We start from the raw sequence: 20,979 nt of genomic DNA, 5'->3' as shown, positions 1-20,979 counted from the left end.
GGGCAGGTGGGCAGGCAGGGAGGCAGGTGGATGGGCAGGTGGGCAGGTGGGAAGGCAGGTAGGAAGGCAGGGAGGCAGGTGGGAAGGCAGGGAGGCAGGTGGATGGGCAGGTGGGCAGGCAGAAAGGCAGGTGGACGGGCAGGAAGGCAGGACGTTCTGAGCTCCAATTCCTAGCTGCCATATTTAAATAGCACCTTAAAAAGCAGCACTTCACTCTCCGTCACACAGGAGCATCATCCAACCTCTGCTCATCACCCCCACCAGCCCCTCGGAGAGCTGGGGGAAAGCAATACTTCCCCAGCGGTTCTCCTGAAAGCTACCCAGGAGAAGAGGGATGTAATTTTCCCTGTGCAACATGAGGCTATCTGACTGAAAAAGGCAGCTTGGACAGGGGTGGCAGCGGGCGTCAGTGCCTGTGGGAGGAGAACCTGGCTTCAGTGCCCTAAATGCCTGAATGATTTGAATTGCTAGGGTAGTGCAAAGAATTACATTGACAAACAATCTAAGAGTATCAGTTGGGCTCGCAGTGCAGTGTACCCGTAAGCAGTGTCGCCTCTCATTTTTTACCCAGTGCGCAGCAACTCTCACAACCAGAAGTCAATGCCACAATCAAATTGATGTCACCATTCGACATGTGCAGAATATCAGAGCAGCTGTCCATGTGCGCAGTCATGTAGCTTAGGGGATATGTTGTGTGTGTGTACTGGAAGCTACACATATTTATATATAGTGCCGTACTCTTTGCAGAAAGAACATGGACATTTACTGTGCCAATCAGCTCAACTAAACGGGCAACAGCCATTCTCTAGTTCATTCCTCAGGGCAATGCCTTTAACCAATTACTGTCGACCTGCTGAGTCTAATCAAAGCTTGGTAGTTAACTGACAGTCATTTTTAACTAGTGCATTCTCCATTGTAACACGACTTCCAAACAGCGTGCAATGGGCAATCAATGAGCACTCTCCTCTCATACAGTACAAGCATTGGTTTTCCCCTTGAAATGGTATTCTTGCAAACTGTCCTGATCAGTGCAAGATGAAAAGCTTTGATAAAACATATCTTTTTTCAGCATGTTATCATGTTTGGTGGGACTATTAAACACAAAAGTAGGAAGGTTACTCTTCGGTTATACAGGGCATTGGCAAGACCACATTGGGAGTACTGTGTATTATTTATTTAAGACAAAATGTAAACATGCTGGAAGCAGTTCAGAGAAGGGTTACTGGACCATAATTAGAATGGTTGTCTTATGTGAATAGGTCATAGAATCCCTACAGTGCAGATAGAGGCAATTTGGCTCATTGAGTCTGCACCCACCCTCCGAACAACATCCCACCCAGACACAACGCCTACTCCATCCCCATAACACTGCATTTACCATGGCTAAACCATCTAGTCTATACATCCCTGGACACTACAGGGCAAGTTTAGCATGGCCAATCCAACTAACCTACACATCTTTGGTCGGACAGGCTAGGCTTGTCCACTAGAGTTTAGAAGATTAAGAGGTGACTTGATTGAAAGATGTAAAATCCTGAGTGTTCTTGCTTAGATGGATGCGGATGTTTTTTCTCGTGGGAAAATCTATAACAGGAAGCTACTGTTTGAATAAAAAGGGGTCACCCATTTAAGATGGAGGTGAGGAGCATTTTTTTTCTCACGGACGATTGTGAATCTTTAGAGCTCTCTGCATCAAAAGGTGGTGGAAACAGAGTCTTTCGAGCTTTCTCAGGCCAAAGTAAATTTATTCTTGAGAAGGATAGGGGTGAACAATTATCAGGGGGATAACGGGGAATGTAGAGTAACAAGATCAACCATGATCTTACTGAATGCACAGCAGGCTCGAGGGGTTGAATGGGCAACTCCTGCTCCTAACTTGTCTGTTTGTATATAAAGAAAGATAATTCAAAATGAAATGTGAGGATATGTACCACGTTAATATTGTTAGATTCTGCCCTGTGTGTGTTCTGACTGAATAATCATTCAATAATGAACTGGTTTATTTTCCAGATCCTCTGGAACATTCTGGATGAAAGGCAACTAAAATAATATGAGGGACAGTGTTGAATCTAATTGTTACAAGGTACTAGGTCTGGTGTTCAGTAGGCAATTTGCGAGTACCACAAAAATCACATACCCCTTCAGAATTACAAAGTGAAGAAAACAAGACTGAGCTTGGTAATCACAGTTTTAAAAAACTACTTAAATAAATTCGGCAACTACATTTTAAGAATTGCACAATAGAAGCACCACTGCCCCCTCCTGGAAATCAGCAGAAATGCTCAAACCAGAATGAGAACTACTCAACTCAACCTCAAACAACTTGTCCTTTTCCCTGATATTTTGGGCTCATCAAGTGAAAGAAAACATATCCAAAAGGCTATTGGAATGTTCGCTAGAACATGAAGGGACAGCTGTTTTGCTTTTGATTCAACCCAATCTAGAAAGTTCGAAAGTTCTAGACTGTTCTGGTCTTTAGGATGGAAGAGATGATGGTGGTGTAGTAGCAGTGATTCAAAGACCCCAAGGTCGTGGTCTGGGGACAGGGCTAAAATGCAACCCCCTCCTCGCAACCCCCTTGGCAGCTGGAAAATGTAAGTTTAATCAATTATTTAATCGGGGATATAAAGATTGTGTAACTCTGAAATTTTGAGGTTGGGAGTTGTGAGACAGCAATGGCTGCCATGCCAGCAGGTGCGTGGCCCCTTTAAATCTCAGAATTTTTGTTAACAGATTGATCCCCGAGGCCTGAATCCTTTAGCAGCAAAGAACATTTTACCGAATAACTCTGCGGGTTTTAAATCTCCCCCCCACTTATCTCACAGGTCTCTCACACCCTCTGCTTCATCCCTCAATGCCTCACTCCTCCTAAAGCTCTCTCCTCCAACTGCTCCTACAGCTCTGGGCTCACGGCAGTTTTCAAGAACGAAAATGGCAACAAACGTTTGGTAAGCATTGACATAAAGTTAGTTTCAGTGTGGGTGACCATGGATTGTCATTAAAAAAAACCCCATCTGGCTCACTAATGTCCTTTAGGGAAGGAAATCTGCCATCAGTCAGGCCTACACTTGACTCCAGATCCTCAGCAATGTGGCTGACTCTTAACTGCCCTCTTAAGTGGAACTAGCAAATGACTCAATTCAAGGCCAGTAAATGCTGGCGCTTGTCAGTGATGCCCACATCCAATGAAAGAATGAGAATATAATGTTAAGTTTGGTATGAGTTGTTGCAAAGTGGTATAGAATATTTGTGGATTGGGAGGCAGGAAGCCAGAATTTGGTGTTTGTAAAATTCTGGGGGGAAAAGGCATTGCATGGTCCCTATAAAAGATCACGTGCTTTTTTTGTGCTTAGAAATTTAAAATGGATGTCTATGAACAGTAGCAAGAAAGTTTGCAAGTACACAGAGAGTGCCCAAATTGAAACATTTGTATTGAAAGGCTGTACAGTTAGCAGCAGATTTTACCAAGACAACAGGCTTTTGAATTTAGCTAATCAATTTGAACCAGGCACTTAGGTACAAAAAGCAATTAAATTTAAATCTGATGGTCTTGACAACATAGGATCAATCCTATTATAAGAAATATTGATATTTCATCAAGGGTATAACAAGGGGACAGTTGGATAAAGCCCCAGAGCTAGCTGCTATCCATCAAAACTAACAGCCCTCAGCTCTTAAGACAGAATCGCTGGATCTCACAGCTTGACCTACATCTTAGAGAAGGCACAATCTAAATTACAACAGTACCCAATTGCACAACTAGTTAATGTTCCTGACAGAAGAATTGACAGAGAAGGCACAGAACATTCCAGGAGACACGTAGCCTGTCTGTAATTTTGAGAAACTAAATTCTATTTTTTTTAATATAAGTGGGACTTCCATTTATTGGAACAGCATACCATTAGAATCTTGCTTTATTCGGGAATAGTGGGAGTTAGAAGAGATTTATTCAGTTTGTTAATAGTTTAGCTAATTTGTTCATTGTTAGAGTTGTTGCTTGTTGATTTTAAAGTGAGTGTCAGGGATTTATTTTATTTAACCACTAAAAGTTGCTGAAAGGAGGGTTACAGCACTTTTCACACTCTTTTATAGATTATAGGGTGAGGTGCTCCTGTTTGGATGTTTTGGCTTTAGTTCTCAGAGCAGGGGTAGGGGTCAACCTTTGCTTTACACGGGGGTTTGTGATCCAGGATCTGGACAGATTTGAACAAATATAGGGTACAAAAGGTCCCAGCAGATTTCAACAGACTTGGGGACTAGTGGCCTAGCTCTTTAAATAACACTTAAGTGAGAAGTGGATAGTCTGTTTAATTTTGGTTGCTTTTTGTTGGTTAAATCAGAAGTGGGGAAATGGCTCTTAACATTACTAAAGAGGTTTCAGGGAGTCGAAGATGCATCTCAAATTTGCCAAGAATGTTAAGAAAGACAGAAAAAGGTGACGTTTTTAGAATTAGCGACAGGCTAAAACTGGGTTTAACTAGGGATAATGAGAAAGTTAACATTGTAACAGAGTAAGCCAAGCATTTAGTTACATCAGCGAAACAGTCAAGTGCAGCGGAGTTAGAAAAAATTAAGTTGCAAATGGGACAACTGGAGTTAGAAAGTGAACTTAAAAAGCTGGAGTTAGAGGACAAAGAAAGGGAAAGAAGAGTCCTAGCTGAAGAAAAAGAAAGGATAAGCCTGGCAGAAGAGAAAGAAAAGGAAAGAATATTCGAGTTGGAAAAGATGAAACTGGAACTTGAAGTAAAAAGACTTCAAATGACAGAAGTAAAAGTACAAGAAAGAAGTGATGATGAGCCAACTCATTGTAGCCAACAGTGTGGTAGGGACATATGCAAATATGTCCAAACATTACCAACATGTCCAAAATTCGATGAAAAAGATGTAGAAGCCTTTGTTTATTTCCTATTGAGAAATTGGCTAAACAGATGGACTGGCCAGAGACTGTGTGAGTAATGTTAATTAAGACCAAGTTGGTAGGCAGGGTGAGTGAGGTGATTGCAGTGCTGTCAGAGGAGGTGTCAGGAGAATATGAAGAAGTAAAACAGGATATTTTGAGTGCTTACAAATTGGGACCAGAAGCATATTAACAATGGTTCAGAAATGTAAGAAAGGAACTAGGTCAGACTTATATCAAGTTTAAAAGAATTAAACAGAGCAACTTCGATGGATGGATAACAGCATTAAAGATAGAAAAGACGTATGAGGCTTTTAAGATATTGTTCTGCTGGAGGAATTTAAAAGCTCACTTCCAGAAGTGACAAGAACTCATGTTGAGCAACAGAAAGTTAAAACAGCGAGGAGAGCTGCAGAGATGGCAGATGAATAAGCATTAGTGCATAAATCGAAATCTAGCTTCCGACAACAATTTCATTCCATGAGGGATAGAAATTGGGAAAGGGGGTGATCCTTCAACGAAAAGCAAAAAGTAGATCACACTGGGAACACTTTACCACATGTGAAAAAAGAAACCCAAGAGGGTGGAAAAGAGGTGAAAGACTTCAGGTGTTTTCACTACAATAGGGTGAGACACACAAAGTCACAGTGCTGGTGGTTTAAGAAAAAGGATGTGGCAAAAGATGCTAAACCAGTGAAATTAGTTAAGGTAGTGAAGGAAATCCAAAGAGAAGTCGAGGAGCTGCAGGAAAGTGCACAGCCTAGTCACGAGCTGGATAGTAAGATAAGGCCCTATCTTGTCAAAGGCTTCACCTGTGTGGGTAAGATTTACTCAAGTAGAACAGGGGGAGCAGATAAAGAAGTTAAAATATTGAGAGATACAGGAGCTAGTCTGTCTCAAATAGTAAGAGATGAAAATATCTGCACTGCTTCTGAAATATTGCCTGAGAGTGTGTTAATCTGTGCAATAAATGGAGAGAGGGGTAGTGTTCCCTTGTGTAACATAAGGCTAGAAAGTCCAATCAAGACTGGGGAAATGATAGTGGGAGTGATGGAAAAATTGGCTATTCCAGGAATACAGTTTATTCTTGGAAACGATATAGCTGGGTCACAGGTGGGAATGATGCCCATTGTGGTGGAAAAGCCAAAAAAAAACTAGGGAACTGAGGAGTTAAAAGAAAAATACCCTGGAATTTTTCTCGACTGTGTGTTGACAGTCATAAGTTAAAACAAGAAGGGAAAACAAAAGAGAAAAATGAAGGAGTTGAGGTCCAATTAGCTGACACTGTGTTTGATGAGATAGTAAAGGAAAAACCTAAGCAGGTTGAGGATCAGGTGTTCAGTTAAGAGGTGTTTAGTTCTGAAAGACTAGTGGAGTTATAACAAAAAGATAAGACTATAAAGGATTTATATCATAAAGCCTACTTGGAAAAGGAATTAGAGTGTATTCCAGAATGCTATTACCTTAAGGATAAAATCTTAAGGTGAAAACGGAGACCTTGGCAGGTTACTGCAGAGGAGAAATGGGTGGAAGTTTGCCAGATTATGTTACCAGTAGCATACAGACAGGAAGTATTGCGGGTAACACACAAATTACCTGTAGGAGGTCATCTAGGAGTGAGGAAGACTAAGGTTAAGATACAGAAGCATTTTTATTGACCTGGCTTGCAAAGTTGTGGTTGAATTTTGCCGTACCTATCACAAGTATCAGATGGTAGGAAAGCCATAGGCAGTAATAAAACCAGCACCTTTGATGCCAATTCCCGTATTTGAAGAACCTTTCATGGGGATTGTAATTGATTGTGTAGGACCCCTCCCTTAAAACCTAAAGTGGGAACTATAATGGGTGTGTCTACCAGAATTCCTGAGGCAATTCCATTATGGAATGCCAAGGCAAAAACAGTTGTTTAGGAGTTGCTTGTTTTCTTTACCTGTTATGGATTACCCAGGGAGATTCAGTCAGACTAAGGGTTCAATTTTACTGCCAAATTATTTAATGAGGTCATGAATAGTTTAGGCATCAAACACTTTAAATCAAGTGCATACCGTCCTGAATCCCAGGGAGCATTGGACAGGTGGCATCAGTACCTAAAGACAATGGTGAGGGCTTATTGCCAGGATTATCCAAATGATTGGGATAAAGGTATCCCATTTATATTGTTTGCTATTAGAGATGTTCCAAATGAATCAATTCAGTTTACTCCATTTGAATTGATATTCAGACATGAAGTGAAAGGGCCTTTAAAATTATTTAAGGAAATGGTGATAGGTCCAAAGTCAGAGATCTCACAGTTGGATTATGTATCTGAGGTGACAGAATGATTAAACAGAGTAGGTGGATTAGCTAGGCAATATTTGAAGGTGGCACAGTACCGAATGAAGCAAGAAGCAGATAAGAAATCTAAAATTCATACGTCTGCCCATGGGAATAAAGTATTGGTGCTGTTACCAGTGGTAGGAGATCCCTTCAAAGAAAGGTTTAGTGCTCCTTATCAGATTGAGAGCAAATTAAATCAGGTGAATTATCTTGTAAAGATGCCAGATAGGAAAAAAAATTTATCAAGTATATCATGTGAACATGCTGAAACATTACTATGACAGGGAAAAGGAACCAGAGAAACAGGTATTAGTTACTGTCACTCAGAGTGACGAATCAAATCCAGATGATTTGGATTTTGATGTGCCTCAGAATAAATTGAATAACGAGGAAGTCCTTAAGGAATGGGATAGAGTAGTGACCTATTTGTCCCAAGGAACAGAGAACTGTATTGAAAGACTTGTTACAGTGCTACGAGGACCTATGTAGAAATAGAATGGGGAGCACCAACACAATAGTATATGAGGTTGTTGTAGGGAATGCTGCTCCAATAAAACAACACTCCTACAGGTTTAATCCTCTCAAAGCAGTGCAAGTTTAGAAGGAAGTGGAAGTGATGCTCCAAGAAGACATCATAGAGATAAGTCAAAGCAAGTGGAGTTCACCGATCATGTTGGCTCCCAAACCTGATGGCGCTCAATGATTCTGCGTAGCTTATTGGAAGGTCACACCATGACCAATTCTGACCCATACCCAATTCCAAGGCTGCTGGAGTGTGTGGAAAAAGCAGAACAAGCCACTTACATTACAAAGTTGGTCTTACTTTGCAGTTACTGGTAAGTACCTTAGGCGGAGAGCGCAAAAAAAGTTTCTGCTTTTGTAACCCCAAATGGGCTGTACAAATTTAAGGTAATGGCCTTTGGAAAGTAAAACACAGCAGCCACTTTTCAAAGGCTTATGAACAGAGTTGTGGCAGGATTGACTAATTGTGCCGTCTACATAGATGACTTAGTGATCTTTAGTCATTTGTGGGAAGATCACATGGAGCATTTGACAGAGCTGCTTGAGAGACTACGGAAGGCAAAGTTGGTCATAAACTTGGCAAAAACACAATTTGCGAAGGCAGAAGTGACATGCTTAGGGCACAACATTGGATATGGATGGATGACACAGAGAAACATGAAGACAAAGGACATTGAGCAATTTCCAAGACCATCCTCAAAGAAGGAAGCACTACAATTTTTAGGATCAAGTGGATTCCACAGGAAATTTGTACCAAACTTTAGTAGCGTAGTAGCACCATTGACAGATTTGTTAAAAAAGAACACGAAATTTCGGTGGACAGAACAATGCCAGGAGGTATTTGAGAATTTAAAAGCAGTGTTAACTACTGCACCAGTTTTAGCCATGCCAAAGTTTATGAAACCCTTCAAAGTCGCCATCAACCCAAGCCAAATCGGTTTTGGAGCTGTGTTGTTATAGAAGGATGGTTGTGGAATTGAAAAGCCAATCAATTATTTTTCAAAAATCTCAGTATCCACCAGAAAAAAAAAATTCAACCATTGAAAAAGAGTTATTGAGTTTGGTAATGGCCTTACAACATTTTAATGCTGACATGGCAAACAATGCATCAGAGATGATTGTGTATACCGATCACAATCCTTTGACATTTCTTGAAAGATTTAGGACAAGAACACCAGATTATTTCATTGGATACTCATATTACAAGCATTTAATTTATAGATTGTACATGTTGCAGGCCATGAAAGTATTATTGTGGATGCTTTATCGCAAGTTTAAAAGAAAAATGTTTATATAAGATAGAAACAGTAGTGTTCAATGTTTTATATATATAAATAGAATTAATATAAAATGTGTAACTCTAGATTAATGAGCTATGGATCTAGTGATATAATGGAGTTAAACTTTTAAAAGAGAAAAAATAAAGTTATCTTATCATAATGATGGTTCATTTTTTTCTTAAGGGGGGAGGTGTTGCGAAGTGGGGTGGAGTACTTGTGGATTGGGGGGGCAGGAAGCTAGAACTTGGTGTTTGTAAAATGCTGGGGGGAGAACATTGTGTGGTCCCTTTAAAAGATAATGCATTTTTTCTGTGCTTAGAGATTTAAAATGGATGTCTGTGAACAGTAGCATGAAAGTTTGCTAGTACACAGAGAGCACCCAAATTGAAATTGAAACATTTGTATCGAAAGGCTGTACAGTTAGAAGGCCAAGGAGCAGTTTTTACCAAGACAACAAGCTTTTGAATTTAGCCCATCAATTTGAACCAGGCACTTACATACCAAAAACCAATTATATCTGAAACTGAATCAGAGATAGTAGGGAACCCCCTTCCCCTCCCCCTTTTCTGATGAAGGGTCTAGGCCCGAAACGTCAGCCTCTCTGCTCCTATGATGCTGCTTGGCCTGCTGTGTTCATCCAGCCCTGCACCTTGTTGTCTCTATATCTAAAACTGATGGTTTTGACAACATCGGACCAATCCCATTGTAAGAAATATTGATATGCCATCAAGGGTATAAAAAAGGGGGCAGTTGGACAAAGCCCCAGAGCTAGCTGCCATCTGCAAAAGCTAATGGCTCTCAGCTCTCTCTCAAGAGAATCACTGGCTCTCACAGCCTCCTCTATATCTTAGAGAAAGCACTATTTAAATGGTACCAACGGCAGAACAAGTTAATATTCCTGACAGAAGAATCAACGGAGAAGGCATTCCTGAGTGAAGGATTGACAGAGAAGGCACAGAATATTCCGGAAGACACATAACCTGGCTGTAATATTGAGAGACTAAATTCTATTTTTTTTTAATGTAAGTGGGACTTAAAGCATACCATTAGAACCTTGCTTTATTCGGGAATAGTTGGGTGTTAGAAGGGATTTATTCGGTTTGTTAACAGTTTAGTTAATTTGTTCATTGTTAGAATTAGATAAATAAGTTGTTAATTGTTGATTTTAAAGCGAATGTCAGGGGTTTATTTTATTTAACCAATAGAAGTTGCTGAAAGGCAGGTTACACCACTTTTTACACTCCTTTTACAGATTATGGGGCGAGGTACTCCTCTTTGGATGTTTTGGTTTTAGTTCTCAGATTTGGGGTGGAGGGGGGGTGGGGGGGGTGGTGGTGGTCAACCTCTGCTTTATAACAAAGTGCAGGTTCAATTTGCCATAATGATAACGGGATTAAATGGAGATGGACTGATTGTATAGACTAGCATACTTTAAGTTGGGTGTAATTGAGATATTTAAGATGATTAAATGATTCATTAGGGATGATAGCGAGAAACTGACTACTCTGGTAGGTGACCAGAGCTTAGAACTAAGGTGCGGAACCTTCAAATTCATGCCAGGTTATTTAGGGGTGATGCCAGGGGACACTTAACCATACAGTGGGAGAGTGGAAATCTGAATCTCTCTTCCAAAAAGCTGTTGAGGTGGCGGTAAGGCACAGGGGTTGATTTTTAATAGTTACACATATTAAGTGTAATGAAAAAAAGTAAATTAAATATAGAGTTAACATACATTCCTTCTCCCTGTGTCTGTGTGGGTTTCCACCGGGTGCTCTGGTTTCCTCTCACAGTACAAAGGTGTGCAGGTTAGGTGGATTGGCTATGGGAAATGCGAAGTAGGTTGGGTCTATGTGGGATGCTCTTCGGATGGTCAGTGCGGACTCGATGGACCGAATGGCCTCTTTCTCCACTGTAGGGATTCTATACAGGCCAGCCGCAATCCCAACTGAATGCATCCTTAGGAGCTGAATGGCCTCTCCTGTTCCTGAATATGGTTCTGTCAAAGACTGTGATTGAGACCAAAATGTACAAAACTGCTGTAAATGCCTCTGAAGGGAAACCATCACTAATAGCTAGGCATCACCAGCAAGGTCCTGCTTTCCTGCCAGGTAAAGACCAAGAGACACTGTCCATAAAGGACAGTACACTGACAGAGAAAGAATTGCAAGGAACAGAAATACTTAAAAGCTTCAACTTGAACTATTTCGAAAGCCAGCTGAAGAATCCATTATTGAATTTCAGATATTCTGTGAGCTTTTGTTGTCTCAGTAAAGTTGTCAAATCTCACCTGCATATCTGCTCGGTTAATAAATCCTTTTTCTTCTCGGTCACAGATCTGGAAGAATTCCCGGGATTTTTCCAGCAGAGCCAAATGTCCATGGTTATGCATCTCGGTGCTTTTACAGTCAGACATCACCAAATCTCTCTGTGCTGATAAACGACTGTCCCCCTCCCTTTGGTCTTTATTTGCCATCTCTGCCAAGGGTGCTTTTTCCAAAGCTTCCACAGTTTGGTTCCAATAGTTACAGGCTACATCAAGCTCTTTCTAGTCTTGGATACTCCACCAAGCAATGGCTTCTTTCTTTCAACTGTAGTGCCTGGGCAAGGGGAAAGAATAAATTTTTTTAGAAAACTTTTATTTTATCAATAAATTGGACTTTAGTACGAACTAAATATTGAAGAGCAGCAAACAAACACAAAATGGTTCTTTACTGAGTTGACTACTTCCATTACCAAACACTTGGAAGCTGAAGATTTAGCAGCGCAATGCAAAGGTGATCAATATCGTACAGTAAAGTTTTAGAAATACCTGCTCAACTTACTAACCTGTTACACTTTTTAACTATTTGCAGATGAGAGAATAGCCAAAAGAACAAAAAAAATTATATTTTAATATTCTCAACATGTCAAGGGGATGGAGCAATGTTAATCAATGACATTAGGCATAAAATTTTCCAACTATTCAAATCAAATACAATGGAAAATGACTTTATTGTTTAGAAGCCTGGCCTTTCTCAAGTGGCGCCAGACATAGCTCAGGGCTTAATAATCTCTTGCTCTGAATTAGAAGGTCAGTTTTCCTTCATTCTAGAGGTTTAAGAACAAAATCCAGCCTGATGCCGCAGAGAGCTACACCATTAGAGGTGCTGTGGTTTAGAACATAGGACTTGGGAGCAGGAATAGGCTACGTGGCCCTTCAAGCCTGCTCTGATATTCCATAAGCTCATGGATGAACTGGTTGTGGAATCAACTGCACTTCTTGTGTATCCCACCCAAAATAGTTGACTCCTTTGTCTATCAAAAATCTCTCTAACTCAGCCTTGAATTAATTTAATGACCATGTCTTGCGTGCTTTCAGTGCAAAAGAATTTCATACTCTAACAACTCCAAAAGAAAAGAAATTCTCATCTCCATCTAAAAGCAAGACATCTGATTCTTAAATTATGACTTTGTGATAGAAACAGAAAAAAGGGGACAACAGTAGGCTATTCATCTCTTTGAGCCTAGTTTCCCCATTCAACATGAGTACAGCTGATCATCCAAATCAATATTCCATTCCCACTTACTCTCCATACCCTTTCATCTCTTTAGCCCTAAGACCTATATCTAACTTCTTCTTGAACACTTCCAATGTTTTGGCCTCAACCTCTTTGTCTGTGAAATGAGGCCATTAAACCATAAGCCCATTTGGCCTCTCATGAAGATGTGGAATGCTTTCCTGGCAGGAGAAGCAGAAAAATTCTTCCTCCTTTGTGTCAATTGATCCAGATGATCTAGTCATGATCAATAGTGATCATGATCATGCGACAGCCTGCTGGAATGGGTTTTCTTTGTGACAATTGTGACAATAGTCAGAAAGGGCGCCCTCCCTGTGGAGAGTTTGGTGGTGGAAGGGGCATTTAATCATGCAGGAAGGGGACACGCCCCCACCACAGTTGAGTGGGTGGTTACCTGAGGGGTGCTGCTGTCCAACAGAGCTGTGGGACACTGGTGGGCCACAGCTCTCAGTGAGTAGAACTTTCACTCCTGAGCCCTGGATTCTGGGAAAGGCCCACCCGCAGCCCCTCAAATGCCTGTGTGGAACGATGTTGTGACCCTTCCTGAGAAGAAGTGATGTGGGCTCTCCAGCTGACGCATGCCTCACCTGGTCGTGGCCTAACTGGCTGTGTTTCAAAACCCACAACCTCTTGTTTTATTCATTCAGAGGAGGTGGGCATCGCTGGCAAGGCCAGTGTTTGTTGCCCATCCCTAAATACCCAGAGGGCAGCCAACCAGATTGCAGTGTGGTCTGGAGTCACATGTAGGCCAGAGGAGGTCAGGACAGCAGTTTTCTTCCCTAAAGGACATTAGTGAACCACATGGGCTTTCCCTGACAATCGACAATGGCTTCGCAGCCATCATTAGACTCTTAATTCCAGATCTTTTAAATTGAATTCAAATGCCACCATCTACCATGGCATGATTCAAACCCGAGTCCTCAGAACATTACTGGGGTTTTTGGATTTATAGTCTAGTGATAATACCACTAGGCCTACCCTCTAGTCCAATAACCTTTGATTTCACTGTCTAACAAGAGTCTACCTACCATTGCCTTAAAAATATTTAACAACCAACTTGAGGGTGAGAATTCCAACGTCACACAACCTTCTGAGAGAAAAAAAATTCTCCTCATCTTTGACCAAAAAGAGCAACCCTGAATTGTAAAACTGTGTTCCCCTTTGTTCTGGGCTCACCTGCAAGAGGATACATCCTTTCCACCTGCGCCTTGCCAAGATTACTCAAGATCCTTACGTACTTCAATCAAATCACCCTCACTCTTCTAAACTCCAGAGAAAACAATCCCAGCCTGTCCAAGCCCTCCTCGTAAGACAACCCGCTCATTCCAGGTATCAAACTAGTGTGTAAAAGTACATATTTCCACAGCAACTCAGCCTCTCTGTGTGAACTGAACCAATGTCAAGTCTATGGAGAAAGTCAAGAAGAGATTCCCTGAGGTGATGCTTAGAATCACCAGGTTTTCTTAATAAGAATGATAACAGGTAGTAAAGGGACAAAACAAGAATGAAGATCAGAGATATGATAGAGGTGTCCAATACTGAGAAGGAAAATCAGGAGGAAACAATTTCTGCTGTTTGGTGAGTTAGCAACCAGAAGTGTACACTAACAGCCATTAAAATCAGAGAAGTAAGAGCATGAGATGACTTACCTTGAAGGAAAAACAATCCACGCTAGCTTCTAAAAGGGATGAGAAAATAAATTTAGTGAAAGAACCTAAGATATGGGAGATGCTTTCTGAGAAAACAAGAACAAACATAATGTCTGAATGTTTCGGAAAATTCTGTGACTTTATGCATACCATCAGATGTCGTGTACATTCGCTAGGCTAATGTAGCTCAAGCAACACTCTTAAAAGGAACAGAAAAATCCAATTTTATCTGCCCTAATTGGTGCCATTTTTGTTCACATGATTAGGAAGAGAAATCAGATATCATTCCTCTAGCATCAGGTTTTCAGTTTATGATACCTGAGGCTCTTGCGGTAAAAGAGCATTTTAATGTAACATTATTGTTCTGTTTGCTCTGATATTAAAACAAATTTCAGGGAGATAAAACTATATCCTGCTTGTTCTTTCTGCATTATGCCTGTTGGAATAGTATTCTGCAAATGAGTTAGTCACGAATTCATTGTAATCCCACCTAATTCTTTCTAACAGGGTAAACATTTGCACAATGCAAGCATATACAAGTGGATTACTGGAAAGGGCACACTGTCACCAAGGTAACACAAGTTCCTGCTTTCCAAACCTGACCAGCCGGTGGAGTTTCTAACAGATGGTCTGAACTTAGAACCGCGGTGTTCCTCCCTAAACTAACAAAACCCTGCCCATTGCTGAATTATCGCCAATGTTTAAATCAATTTAAAAAAACACAAAAGCAAAGCAGTAGATTTTTATTTTTTATTTATTCACAGGATGTGTGTCTCTGGCTGGTTTTGTGTATGGGTGTCAGGATCTGAATAGGTTAATGCTGAGGAGTGCCCCAATGATGATGTCAGACAACGTGGTGGGAGAAAAGCTTACGATCTCAAAGGGGCTGAGACTTACCACACACGTCTTCCTCATGGTCTCTTTAACAATGTCTATCACATCGGGGCTAACTCATACCTAGTTACTGTAGGCAATAAACCACATCATATTTAACTCAGGAACCTCTTCTCATTACACTAAGTGGCTTTCCTCTTTCACACTAGACCCCGTAGACCTACTAAAACCAGGGATTTGAGGATAAACATTTTCACCCATACAATGGTGGGGGATCCAGAATGCTTCCCTGGGAGGGTAGTTGAGGTGGGTAACCTCACAACCCTTAAAAAATACTTGGATGAACAAAGCACTCAAAGCTATGGGCCTAGTGTGGGGAAGGTGGGACTAGTATCGGTAGCAGCGTACTTTTGGCAGTACAGACTTGAAGGGCCTCTTTTGTAGTGTATGATTCTATGCTTCTGTAACCCTGACCAGGAAAGTGGATGGTGTCAGCAAATCTACCAGATGGCTTATACAACACAGTGAGCAGTGGCGGGCATTTATCTTACAAGACGGTGACAAGCAACTTGGACTCCATTTAGCTGCCTCCTACATAATAGCACTGGCAGAGGTCTGAAGATTTCATTCTAGAACCCCATTTGAGAAGGGAACCAAGTGGCAGGACTCAACAAGGCAGAATCAACAGAAGGATCTCAGAACTGGTCAGTAAAAAGAGGGAGCGAGCATGTCAATGGAGCTGGAACACTAGTCACAACATGGTGTCATGGTGTAGCAAACTTTGTTTGAACTGGTCCCTTATGAATCGGCACTTTTGTTAAACTGGCAAAAATTATTTACCTCAAATACCGCAAAGTTTATTCTGTCCGATTATTACAGGCTTGTTCATTTATTTACCTCAATGTAAATATGCTTGTTTTTCAAACAATTGCCCCCAAGAAATATCAACAGTTGATTCCATTTCGAGTCAGTTTCTCCTCAAATTCCACGATCTACCATGACATCCGAGAAGTCATTTGAAGGTGTGAGTGAGCGGCTCTCTGTTTTATTTAAGGCAAAGTTGCTTTATTATTTGAGTGATTTACACTGTCAGTAACATATAACAGTGATGTGTATACCCCCTGTCTTATATTTCTATGACTTAGTGTATGTTTTTTACATTGTTTATATGGACCTTTTGATTACCCGGAACATTTGATCAATCAGCACATTCCTGGTCCCATTGGTGCCGGATAATAAAAAGTTTGTTGTACTTACCCTTCACAGTGGGTGATTTATAGGAGCAATCATAGAGTCATACGGCACAGAAACAGACCCTTTGGTCCAACCAGTCCACGCTGACCATGTTCCCAATTAAACTAGTCCCACTTGCCTGTGTTTGGCCCATATACCCCCCAAACCTTTCCTGTTCATGTACTTATCCAAATGTCTTTTAAACATTGTAACTGTACCTGCATTCACCACTTCCTCAGGAAGTTCATTCCACATGCTCTATGTAAAAAAGTTGCCCCTCATATCCTTTTTAAAATGTTCTCCTCTCATCTCAAAAATATGCCCTAGTTTTTCTTGAGTTGGGAAATGTCGTGAAACCAGAATTAGAGATAAGGTGGCAATTGAGATGTCTAATAGAAGGAAGTCTAATAGAAGAAAGGACTATTGACTTTGTAGTAAGGCAGGAGATGTTTGACATAAATCATGGTGAAGGTGGAAAACATTTATATAAATTGGCTTCAAAGAATAAACAATGTTAAAACAAAATGATTTTAATTTGGCCAACAATAAATAGGAACTACCTGTACATAAAATGATAAATAAATACGTAAAATAATTAGGTAGTCAATTAATAAATGAGAAGGATGGCAGGACAGGAGATGTATCACAGTTACAGCATGTGTGTGGGAGCTCCTGGATGCCAATGTGACTCAAGGCAAACATATCTATGACAAGTGTTTGCGGTGAGAGTAACTTCAGCTCAGAGTTTATGAGCTGGTGGCCAAGCTGCAAACACTGTGGCATGTCAGACTGGGGACAGTTACCTGAATGCCTTGTACCAGGAGACAGTCTTGCTCCTTACAATTGGGTCTTCTGAAACAGATTGTAGTGAGGGACAGATCAGGTGAGTATGACTGCAAGTGAGGGAGATAAGGGAACCCTGGCAGAGAAGAATCAGCTTTTGTAATTGTCCAACAGGCTTCAGGTTCTCTCAACTTGTCTGGATGAGACTTTGGTCTGCAGAGTGAATGAATTAATTGACTATGACACTATGATGCAGGAAAGCATTCAAGTGAAGGAAGCATAAAGGAATATAGTGGTAGTATAATGAGGGGGATTAAAACCAGACTCTGTAGCAAACATCTAATAGGTTGCTTGTCCAGTGCCAAGGTTAAGGACATCTGCTCAGGGCTGGAGATGATCTTGCATTAGGATGTGGAAAAATCCAATTAGCATGAACAATGTAGGCGCCAAGGACATAGGTAAAACAAGCAAAAAAGATGTGCACAGTCAGCATAAGGAGCTGGGCATCAAACTAAAGGGTGATAATCTCTAGATTATTATCTGAGGCATGAAGCATAGGGAAAATCATATTACAGAGTTGACGGAATAGCTCAAAGACTGGTGTGGGAGAAGTGGGTTCCTGTTCACGAATGACTAGTACCAGTACTGTGGAAAGTGGGATCTGTACTGGTTTGCACCTGAACTGTGCTGGTACCAGCTCCTGAGTAGAGAAAGAAAGAAGACTTTAATCTAAATCATGGTAACCAGGGAGCAAATTTGGAAAGATGTGGCAAGAGCAGAGACAAGACAAGAGAGAATGGTATTAATACTGAAAATAATAAACAGACTGCAACAGTAAGTGATAGAGATTGTATATCTAAGAGTAAGTCAGCACATAAGACTAAAATTAACAAAAATAATACAGGTATAAAACATAAGGCTCTGTATCTGAATGCCAGAAGTATTCAGAAGAAAACAGATGAACTGAGAATGCAAATAGAAATAAGTTAAATACAATTTGACAGGCATGACAGAGATACAGCTGCAGGGTCACATAGATTGGGACCTGAATATTAAAAGGTACTGAGCATTTAGGAAGGACAAGAAAATAGGAAAAGATGGAGGTTAACTAATGATGGTACAAGCACAATAGAAAGGGTTGGCCAGGGTGGTTAGGGTCAAGATGAGAAACAATTAAACCAAGAAGTCACTTATGAGTGCTGTTCCAATCCCCTAGCCATATACTAGAATGAAGCATAACAAAGAAATAGCAAGAGTTTGTCAGAAAGGTACAGCAGTAATCATGGGGATTACATATATAGACTGTCAGATGAATAAGAATAGTCTAGGAGTTCATGAAATGTTTACCGGATAATTCATCCCCAGGAACTGATCAAATGTATCCCAGGATATTGTGGGAGGCTAGGGAAGAAATTGCAGGGCGCCTAGTGGAGAAATTTTATTATTTCCAGCCATGGGTGAGGTGCCAGAAGACTGGAGGGTGGCTAATGTTGTGCCATTATTTAAGAAAAGCTGCAAGGAAAAGCCAAGGAACTACAGACCGGTGAGCCTAACGTTAGTGATGGGAAACTTGTTGGAGGTGATTCCCAGAGAAAGGATCTACTTGTAATTGGAAAGCCAAGGACTGATTTGGGATATCGTGTCTTACAAGTTTGATTAGGTTCGTTTGAAGAGGTGACTAAGAAGATAGATGAAGGCAGGGTGTTGGACGTTGCCTTTAGCAAGGCCTTCGACAAGGTTCCGCACAGTGGACTGGTTAGTAAGGTTAGACTCTATGGGATCCAGGGAGAGCTAGCCAATTGGATACAAAATTGGCTTGACGGTAGGAGAGAGTAAGTGGAGGTAAAGGGTTGTTGTTTACACTGGAGGCCTGTGATCAGCAGTGTGCCACAAGGATCACTGCTGGGTCCACAGATGTTTGTCATCTACGTAAACAATTTGGATGAGAACATAGGAGACATGGCTAGTAAGTTTGTAGATTACACCAAAATTGGTGGTATGGTGGACAGTGAAGAAGGTTATCTAAGAGTATAATGGGATTTTGATCAACTGGGCCAGTGGACCAAGGAATGGTAGATGGAGTTTAATATAGATAAATGCGAGGTGTTGCATTTTGGTATGACAAACCAGAGCCCTGGGGACTGCTGATGAGTAAAGAAACCTAGATGTGCAGATACATAGTTTCTTGAAAATTGCATCACAGGTAAACAGGGTGGGGAAGAAGGCATTTGGCATGTTTGTCTTCATCGGTCAGAGCATTGAGTATAGGAGTTGGAACGTTATGCTGCAGCTGTACAAGGCCACACTTGAAGTACTGCATGCAGTTCTGGTCACTCTGCTATAGGAAGGATGTTATTAAACTGGAAAGGGTGCAAAAAATATTTACCAGGATGTTACTGAGACTGAAAGGTTTGAGTTATAAGGAGGGGCCGAATAGGCTGGGATTTTTCTCCCTGGAGCATTGGAGGCTGAGAGGTGGCCTTATAGAGATTTATAAAATCATAAGGGCCATAGATAAAGTGAACAGCAAGGTTCTTTTCTCCTGGGTAGGGGAGTCCAAAACTAGAGGCCATAGGTTTAAGGTGAGAGTGGAAAAATTTAAAAGGGAACTGAGGGACAACGTTTTCACACAGAAGATGGTGCATATACGGCACGAGCTGCAAGAGGAAATGGTAGAGGTGGGTACAATTACAACATTTAAGACATTTTGACAGGTACATGGATAGGAAAGGTTTAGGGGGATATGGGCTAAATGTAGGCAAGTGGGATTAGTTCAATTTGGAAAACCTGATTGGCATGGGTGAATTGGACTGAAGGGCCTGTTTCTGTGCTATATGACTCTCACAGCAAACAGCATTGCTGACAAGACAATGGGCTACACTAGAACAGCTATTGTGCAAAACAAGATTCGATTAATTAATGGCCTCACAATGAAGGTGACTCTCAGTCATGGTGATTATAATATGATTGAATATTTACGTTCGCTTGAGAGAGTGGGAAGAGGGTCCGAGACTAGTGGTTTCAACTTAAATAAGGGCAATTGTGAGGACACGAAAACAGAACTGGCTAAAATGAATTGGCAAATTAGGTTAAGTGATCAGTCAATAGTGATGCAGCAGCAGGCATTTAAGGAGATATTTCAGGATACACTGAATTATTACATTCCAACGAGAAAGTAAATATTCCAAGGGAGGACTCACTATCTATTTAACTAAAAACGATAAAGAGAATAAAAACCGAAAGAACTGTGGATGCTGTAAATCAGAAACCACAAGTTGCTGGAAAAGCTCAGCAAATCTGGCAGCATCTGTGAAGAGAAATCAGAGTTAACGTTTCAGGTCTGGTGACCTTCCTCAGAACGGATGGTAGCTAGGAAAACGTTGGTTTTCATGCAGAAGCAGTCACCCAGTCGCTCCTCACAACCTGGTCTCCTCGAAATTGGGAAAACAAATTGAAGACTGAGCGACCGCTTCGCAGAACATCTACGTTCTGCCCGCAAAAATGATCTGCGCTTCCAGTCGACTGCCACTTCAACAAACCACCATGCTCCCTGGCCAGCCCATCTCTGTCTCAGGCTTGCTGCAGTGCTCCAGCAAAGCTCAGCGTAAACTGGTAGAACAACACCTCGGTGTCCACTTGGGGTCCCTGCAGCCTTCTGGACTTAATATCAATTTCAATAACTTCAGAGCTTAAACTCTCCTGCATCCTAGCTAACCCCCACCACCCTACCCCTCCCCCAATACGCACACACACGCACACAAACATCCGTGCACACCAAGCCTTGTTATCCCATACAACAAGGTGCAGGGCTGGGTGAACACAGCAGGCCAAGCAGCATCATAGGAGCAGAGAGGCTGACGTTTCGGGCCTAGACCCTTCATCAGAAAAGCTTTTCTGATGAAGGGTCT

The 20,979-nt window shown here is 41.3% G+C and overlaps 1 protein-coding gene across 1 annotated transcript in view; it reads right to left on the bottom strand.

Moving 5' to 3' along the window:
- cracr2aa (calcium release activated channel regulator 2Aa) overlaps positions 1-20,979 on the bottom strand; it is a 92,939-nt gene that overhangs the window by 55,102 nt on the left and 16,858 nt on the right. The window contains exons 2-4 of the mRNA XM_048607400.1: positions 15,953-16,095; positions 14,222-14,250; positions 11,303-11,612 (exon numbers count right to left, since the gene is read on the bottom strand). Coding sequence (XP_048463357.1) covers positions 11,303-11,488 — 186 coding nt within the window. The 5' untranslated portion in view covers positions 11,489-11,612; positions 14,222-14,250; positions 15,953-16,095. The remainder of the gene's footprint in view (positions 1-11,302; positions 11,613-14,221; positions 14,251-15,952; positions 16,096-20,979) is intronic.

The sequence above is a fragment of the Rhincodon typus genome, chromosome 18 (assembly GCF_021869965.1).
Source record: "Rhincodon typus isolate 14 chromosome 18, sRhiTyp1.1, whole genome shotgun sequence".
NCBI lineage: Eukaryota > Metazoa > Chordata > Chondrichthyes > Orectolobiformes > Rhincodontidae > Rhincodon > Rhincodon typus.
This window is presented reverse-complemented; position numbering and strand designations above follow the sequence as displayed.